The 8,131-nt window shown below is 35.7% G+C and overlaps 1 protein-coding gene across 1 annotated transcript; it reads left to right on the top strand.

Annotated features, from left to right (window-relative positions):
- The first annotated feature begins 2,156 nt into the window (after nucleotides 1–2,156).
- LOC115707452 (fe-S cluster assembly factor HCF101, chloroplastic) lies at nucleotides 2,157–7,842 on the top strand. The gene is made up of 16 exons (XM_030635417.2): nucleotides 2,157–2,323; nucleotides 2,431–2,574; nucleotides 3,051–3,193; nucleotides 3,282–3,332; nucleotides 3,643–3,798; nucleotides 3,930–4,073; nucleotides 4,149–4,291; nucleotides 4,519–4,588; nucleotides 4,827–4,922; nucleotides 5,133–5,222; nucleotides 5,351–5,404; nucleotides 5,575–5,698; nucleotides 6,057–6,181; nucleotides 6,685–6,807; nucleotides 7,364–7,432; nucleotides 7,552–7,842. The coding sequence occupies exons 1-16, from the start codon at nucleotides 2,257–2,259 to the stop codon at nucleotides 7,555–7,557; spliced, it is 1,605 nt and encodes a 534-aa protein (XP_030491277.2). The 5' UTR covers nucleotides 2,157–2,256; the 3' UTR covers nucleotides 7,558–7,842.
- The last annotated feature ends 289 nt before the right edge of the window (nucleotides 7,843–8,131 follow it).

Here is an 8,131-nt window from a genome sequence, read left to right as displayed (position 1 = left end):
AGTTGGGTCGGATCAGATCCGATCCGTATAAGGCGGGTCGGATCAGATTCGATCCGAGTATCTAATCTAGCGGGGCGGGGCGGGGCAGATCCGTATATGACCTGGATCTGGTTGGATCAGAGTCGGATCAGATCCGACCCGCCCCATTGACATTCCTAGAACGAACAACCAGAATCCAAAATCCAAGAGTCAGAAAAGTTTTCATCAGCTATGGCAAAGAGAACATCAGAGTCACTTTCAAAGCCTTCACTAACAATATTTATGGAATCTGATGTGTCTTTGCATGCTTGATTCCTCATTGCTTCAAGATGCTTGGTCAACTCTTCACAATTCCGCCTAACATGTCCCTTTTTGTGATAATAGTAACACTCCACTTTCCTTGAAGAGCGTGAATGAGCGCAGTTATCTCTTTTGTCACCATATCTTCCTTTTGATGTACTCTTACCACGACTTGATTCTGACCTTGTCACAAAAGCTTGATTAGTATGAGACACACCACTTGGTTGCTTGATACTATCTATCTCCAAAAGAGCAGTCGATACCTCATCTACAATTAAAGTAGTCTTTCCAACCAAAAGTGTAGTCACTAATGTCTCATATGATTTTGGTAAAGATGCCAATAAAATAATAACTTGATCCTCTCCATCAATTTTGACCTCTACACTTAACAATTGAGTTATGCACTTATTAAACTATTTATATGATCCCTAACATCTTCTATTTCAACTATTTTTAATTCATATAATTGTTTCTTCAGATATAATCTATTTGTTAGGGATTTTGACATATAAACCTTTTCTAACTTTTTCCATAACTCAGACGGACATGTTTTATTCAATACACTATACTTTAATTCAGGAGCCAATCTTAGACGAATAGTGCTTACCACTTTCGCTTGCAACTCCTCCCAATCTTCATCATTCATACTCCCAGGCTTCTTTTCTTGCAGTGCCTTTAGGAGCCCTTGTTGTACCAACACATCTTTCACCGTCTGCCATAAAATGAAATTATTCTTCCCATCAAAATGCTCGATCTCTAACTTTGTGGAAGACACCATCTTTGAAATTTTCTGTGTTGATCTGAACCTTGGCTCTGATACCACTTGTTGGAAAAAATGACAAACTTCAAGCGCAGCGAGATATATTTCACTTATCACTTCAAAATTACTTATACTCTCTATTTCAATCTCTCCACCCAAATCCCAATACACACTTTGGTTCTTACTCACTCTCACCACATAGCAAACTCACACACACACACACACACACACACACACACACACACACACACACACACACACACACACACACACACACACACACACACACACACACACACACACACACACACACACACACACACACACACACACACACACCTCTCTTCTCAAAACTCACTATTTTTCTATACACCCATACCTCTCTTTCACACAAAACATATATTTATAAAGTTGCAAAATTTAGGCATCAAGAGAGCTTGGGAACCAAGATATTTCAAATCTTCCTTAAGAAGACTCATCAAAACTTGGTCACCAAGACTTTTTTTTTTCTCACAATTAATAATTACTTAAAAAGAAATTGTAACTTAAAAAATATAGATAAATACATAAAGAAATAATTAATTTAAGTCAAATTCTAACAGGGGCATGCCGGACCTACTCTTTAAAAATATTGGGACAACACGTCACGACTCATATTCTTCTGTAGTACAGCACGACACGACCCGTTTTTTAAAAAGTACAAATAAATATAAATTGAATTAGCACAACACTCACGAACTTACAACACTATTATTATGCCGGTGCTAGGCACCATTTAACCTTTTTTTTAGAGAAATGCTAAAGGGTACCAGTGGTGCCTAGTACCCTCCTATGTGTCCGTATCTTTATTGGTCTAACTAAGTATTGGGCCCCATATAATTTAATATAATAGTTTTTAGGGAGTATCGCTAACCAATCGCAACGTGATATGTCAAGAAAATGCTAAGCACCACTGATGCCTTATAGCAATACTCATTTTTTTAATATAGGAATTTGGAGAAGCACGAGAAATTGCTCACGTGGAAAGGACTAGAGTTAGTGCTTAACGGGGTTGCCATGTCAGCAGATTAAACGGCGTCGTATAAGGAATGGAAGTAAGCGGATTGGATTCTGTATGTGATCTTATACGGACTCAAATCATGGTCGGAACTTGAGGCTCACAAACCATTTCTTCCTCTCTTCACATCTCTCTCTCTCTCTCTCTCTCTCTCTCTAAAATGCTTCTTCATGCTTCGTCGTCACTGTATATCTCGCTTCATAGCTCGAGAACACATTCAAGCTTAGGTGAATTCTCTATTTATATGTGATATTATTGATTTTGGAAGTTTAATATACTAGTTTTTGAAATTTGTTACATTGAAAATGCTTTGTGGGTTTGTTCGTTTTTGTAGGACTACTTTCACATGAGAGACCCCTTTTACCATCAGCTATCATAAGTTGCTCTTTTCAGCCAAAACGACTTGAAAATACAATATGGGCTTCACGTACTAGCTCCATTCTGAACACTTTCACGGCTAAAGCAGCATCTGTTGAAGGTAAGCTTCTCTTTTCCCCAAGCCAGTAGCTTCATATGCTCTGTACTCTGTTCTGTTGTGATATGACTCATATATATGACATGAGAAATATTTGTCCGTTACATTCTTCTTTCTTTTTACTCCTGCTCAAGTTTTAAAATTAGTTTTGGACAATTGTTTATGTAGATAAAGTTGAAGTCAGTGAATTTTTATGTTTATAATAAGTTTTTAAGCTTGGACTTTAAATGGTAACGGTGGAAAATTAGGAGCACAGCCTTCATCAATTAAAGTTATTTATTATTCATGTACAATGTTCCAAGGGATTAAAAGGCCAATTTAAACGTTTGGAGCAATTTACTCTCTTTTGTCTTCACTAGGACCTGTGAATAATATTGGACCGATGGAGTCATTTTGTATTTCCTGATATGGGAAAATTGACCAACTTATGTAATGTTTGCTAAATTTTATTAAATGTTATTACGATTATTTGCTTGTAGCTGGAGCTTCTGCTGTATCAAATGGAAAAGCTGAAAGTGATGTTTTGACAGCATTGTCTCAAATCATTGACCCAGATTTTGGAACGGATATTGTCTCATGCGGTTTTGTAAAAGATCTAGACATCAATGAGGCTTTGGGAGAGGTCATCTAGAACCTTGAAATTTTTCTATGAGATACATGTCATATATTGTCCTTTGTTAAAGTACTGATAATTCTTTTTGGGGTCTCAGGTTTCATTTCGGTTAGAGCTTACTACACCAGCATGTCCAATCAAGGACATGGTAAATGACACAGTCATCATTGTTTCATCAAGCACTCACATATGTTTGGAATGGTAGACTTAATTTCTTAGTAAGGATATATGTGAATATGTTCCATGTTTCCCTTTTCTCTGTGTTCCTTCCTTTCATGAAATTATCCATACCCATCAATCATGCCGAGTGTTGCTTTTGATGAGATGATCCTTTTTGAACCCATGAAAAGAAATTCCAAGGTTGATATGTTATTGATTGCATTGGTAGATGGAATATGTAGAATGTTTGCTTTTCTATCATGCTGAGAGTGTAACAAGATTTGAAAATATCATGTCAGTTTGAGCAGCAAGCAAATGAAGTGGTGAAAAAGCTTGCTTGGGTGAAAAATGTGAAAGTGACCATGTCAGCACAGCCAGCTAGACCCATGTATGCTGGGCAACTTCCCAAAGGTTTACAGACAATTTCAAATATTGTGGCAGTTTCAAGTTGCAAGGTAGCTTTTTGTTGCATATTCTTTGCCTCTGTCAGTTATGATTATGTTAGTTGTGGTATATTGTATTTGGGGAAAGGAGGGAGTTTCTTTGCTTACACTATCAGTGCCCATGTTTGGTAAAATCTGTTCAGGGAGGTGTGGGAAAATCAACTGTTGCAGTAAACTTGGCGTACACATTGGCTGGTATGGGTGCTAGAGTGGGAATATTTGATGCTGATGTCTACGGTCCAAGTTTGCCAACTATGGTCTCCCCTGAAAACCGACTTCTAGAAATGGTAATATTGTGAATTTTAAACGAGTTATTCATCTCGAAAATATTGTAGTTTTGACAGGAAAATGATTTATTGCAGAACCCAGAGAAGAAAACTATCATTCCTACTGAATACATGGGAGTGAAATTGGTGTCTTTTGGATTTGCTGGACAAGGTCGTGCAATTATGCGAGGTCCAATGGTATCTGGAGTCATCGACCAACTTCTGACTACAACTGAGTGGTATGGTCTGCTCCTGGTTTCAGGGGCATGGTATCTGGAATGGAATAAAATAAAAAGGAAGAAAATAGAGAAGAGTATATGTTGATGAAAGCTATAGAAAATAAAGTAGAAATAATAGAACTGCAAAATGAGTCTGCAATGTGTCATGGAAAATGAAGTAATACATAATATTATATGTTAATACGGTTTAATTACAATGTCTAATGATGAATTTGCTCACGTTGCAGGGGAGAACTGGACTATCTTGTCATCGACATGCCCCCAGGAACTGGTGATATTCAGCTTACCTTATGTCAGGTGCTCACCTTTTACTCTCAGTCTCAGTCTCCCAATAGTAATAGTCTATAAACTCAACTTCATGATTTATCATTAGTATGTGATTAGTTTGGTGCTGTTCTTATAGTGCTATGCACTGAAATTAAATGATGTCCCATTTGGAGGGTAACTATGAAAATTAGAATCTAGTCTGCATATATAACCTTTTTGGCATAAAACATTTTTTTCATCTTACACCAAGTTTGAATCATTTTTTCAGGTAGTCCCGTTAACTGCTGCTGTGATTGTTACTACCCCTCAGAAGCTTGCATTTATTGACGTTGCCAAAGGAGTCAGAATGTTTTCAAAGCTTAAGGTAATCATTCTCCTGAACAGTTTTTTCAAGCTATTGATATCATGTCTATCTTGCCAATGCAAAATAAGGTGTTTTCTGAAGAATAACTTATGACAACTGATATTTGGATATTATTTCTTCCTAGGCAATTTTATTCATTATAATTTCATAAGCTTGCTAAATTCTTCAAACTCCTTTTTTTCTTAACCATCTCATGCTGTGTGCAAGCAGGTGCCATGTGTTGCTGTAGTTGAGAACATGTGCCACTTTGATGCTGATGGGAAACGCTACTACCCATTCGGTCGAGGTTCGGGATCTCAGGTATGCTTAATTTCCTATCTCACTGTAGAAAACCCAATAACTAATCTAGATGCAGAAGACTAGAGAACTCTTATAACTAAATTCTAACAAAAAATTATCTTGAAATAAATTGTTCACTACCTCTCCAGGTTGTACAGCAGTTTGGAATTCCTCACCTGTTTGATCTTCCCATTAGACCAGCTGTATGTCCCCTGCAATTATTTTACTCAGATTCTTGTCATGTCTAGTCTCTTTTTTAGCTATAGTTCCTTTTAATTGTTTTGATCTTGGAACTTAAATTTTTTACAGCATTGCATATTATGTCATTTACTAGATTGGTCAAGTCAATCTAACTTTGATATTTTCCCCCTAGCTATCTGCTTCAGGAGATAGTGGAGTGCCAGAAGTGGTAGCTGATCCTCAAGGTGAAGTTGCCAGGACATTCCAAGAGCTTGGAGTATGTATTGTGCAACAATGTGCCAAGATTCGCCAACAAGGTACCTGATCTCATTTCTGTATTCTTGGGAAATTTGTTCCTTTAAGAGCTGATTGGGATAGCTACCTCTTTACAAATATATCCTCTCCCAGATTAGAATCTATTTTTGGCCTGCTGTTTAAATTCAGATGATAGAAATACTGATATATCTTCTAAAAACTAAATTGGAGCTTTTAAAAGTATGTAAAATTGGAAAAATTCAGAAGCCCAAAGCTTATAAACTATTATAAAACTGTGCAGTGTTTTCCCTACTTATTTTTGAGACAATGTTGCAATAAAAAGTTTGCTCCTTAATCTCATCAGTTGTTTCTAAGTCAGGCAAGTTTTTTCTGATATAAGTTCATCTTTGTGTTAATTAGTGTCAACAGCTGTCACCTATGACAAATCTATCAAGGTAATCAGGGTGAAAGTACCAGACTCAGATGAAGAGTTTCTTCTCCATCCTGCAACTGTAAGACGGAATGACCGCTCAGCACAAAGTGTGGTATGTTGAATTATCCATTTTACGAGATTTTAGAGATGAAATAAGAAATTCCAAGGCACAAAAATCCTTGATACATAAAACTTCAGCATACATGAAAATGGTGGAAAGTAGCAATCCACTAAACAATGGGCACTTGGTGTTCATGAACAACCTTACTGTATATGACATGTGCTGCTTAAGTCATGCTGTGCCGTGTGAGCTGGTTGCAATATGGCAAACTGGTTTTCAGCCACTTTGTCCCAACATAAAAAAAAACTAACTTAGAGGCTTGCATTCTTACTATAGCTTTAGTGAAGTCAATGTTAAAATCTAGAGTAGGAATTAAGAAACACGAGGCATGACTTTGAAGAGAAACTAGTTGATGGGAGTTTTACCCCAGACTTTTTGAATGTGAAAGGTGCAGAGCAGACAAAATGTTACTTTTCATGCATAATAGGGCCTTGAATTTCAAACTAATATTTTGTGAATCAACTTATGATGATTGGCTACTTTTCTTCAAACAGGATGAATGGACAGGAGAGCAAAAACTGCAGTATACTGATGTTCCAGAAGATATTGAACCCGAAGAAATTCGACCAATGGGAAATTATGCAGTTTCAATAACATGGCCCGATGGCTTTAGCCAGGTGAGTTGTGTGTGTGAATTGGACATATACTTGCCATTTCTTCCCTTTAATGAGGCCCTTAAATAAGAAAGTTGATTATTGTGCATTAGTATTGTGATTTTGTTTTATCTTATATTATTTCAAGGAATTTATATATTCTATGCCAGTGTTAGATTTTTATCACTGATATAAAAATAAGACAAAAGAATAGTCAGTATAAAAAGTAGTTAAATTAAACTTTGGAGTTTAACAATTAAGACCTATAATAGTGGAGATTCACTTTTGACTGGACAGTTTGAACTTATCAACCAATACACTAGGGATAATGATCAGCTCTGACCCAAGTGACATGCTTTTAAACAAAAGTTTGTCAATTTTGGTTTCCAGCATATGCTTTACTATTTTTTCTTAATGATAATGATAAATAAATAAATAAAAACAAAGTCAAATTACGACATCAACTTTCAGTAGAAAATAAGGTTCAAAGACAAAAGTGGGGAAAAGTCGTGTAATTAGCTATAGTAATACCCATATTTGGTCATATTTAAGCTTTAAACTTTTCTATGTTGTAATGCAGATAGCACCATATGATCAACTACAGACAATTGAGCGATTAGTTGATGTTCCACAACCAACTGCTGCAAAGGCATGATTATATTTTTCAATGTTTTATTTGGTTTTTTTGTTTTTCACTACATGATTAATGTCTAGATATTAAAAGATCAAAAGGCTCTTTATTTATGTATTTATTTTATTTCTTTTCAGGTTTAGTAGCTTCAAGAGATTAATTAATAGAGAATAGAGAAGTGATCATTAGTTTGAAAGTCCCTAAAAAGATTCCCTTGTGGTGGTTAGAAACCATTGATTTTGATGACTTGTGCCAAGTTCAAACAGAGCCGTTGGTCTTCTTTATTAGGAACACAGGTGCAAGTGTGTGATCTCTAGTTAAAAACTCATATCTTTTTTCTCTATTTAAATAGATCCCTTGAAAATGTTCATACAGTTCACTGTGTATGAGTAAGTTTCATATAAGATAAGACCATTCAATAGTAAAAATCTTATTAAGTGCTTGACTTTTTTGATATGCCATGATTAACCCATTTTGAAGATAAGTCAGCGTCAATCTGAAAATGGGAAAAATATCTAAACCTTTCGTTAATGAAGTGGACCACATACCCACATCAAATTCTTTTTCATTGCATAAAATAAATTGAAAAAAAAAAAGTCAAAAAGAGAAACATATTAAAGTAAATGAAGGAAGAAGATTACGAACGTGTACTTAATTTTCTTTTTGTTCCAACAATTTTTTTTTTTTTTTTTGCAACAGTTAAATATTGGGCTTTTT

This window comes from Cannabis sativa, chromosome 1 (assembly GCF_029168945.1).
Source record: "Cannabis sativa cultivar Pink pepper isolate KNU-18-1 chromosome 1, ASM2916894v1, whole genome shotgun sequence".
Taxonomy (NCBI): Eukaryota; Viridiplantae; Streptophyta; class Magnoliopsida; order Rosales; family Cannabaceae; genus Cannabis; species Cannabis sativa.
Note: the sequence above shows the minus strand (reverse complement) of the source record. Positions and strands in the feature narration are given on the sequence as shown.

Bases quoted from the DNA above. Each gene is read 5' to 3' on its own strand.
- LOC115707452 (XM_030635417.2), top strand. From the start codon at position 2,257: ATGCTTCTTCATGCTTCGTCGTCACTGTATATCTCGCTTCATAGCTCG. The intron at 3,333-3,642 runs GTAAATGACACA...ATATCATGTCAG, and splicing joins CATGTCCAATCAAGGACATG to TTTGAGCAGCAAGCAAATGA. The intron at 6,808-7,363 runs GTGAGTTGTGTG...GTTGTAATGCAG, and splicing joins GGCCCGATGGCTTTAGCCAG to ATAGCACCATATGATCAACT.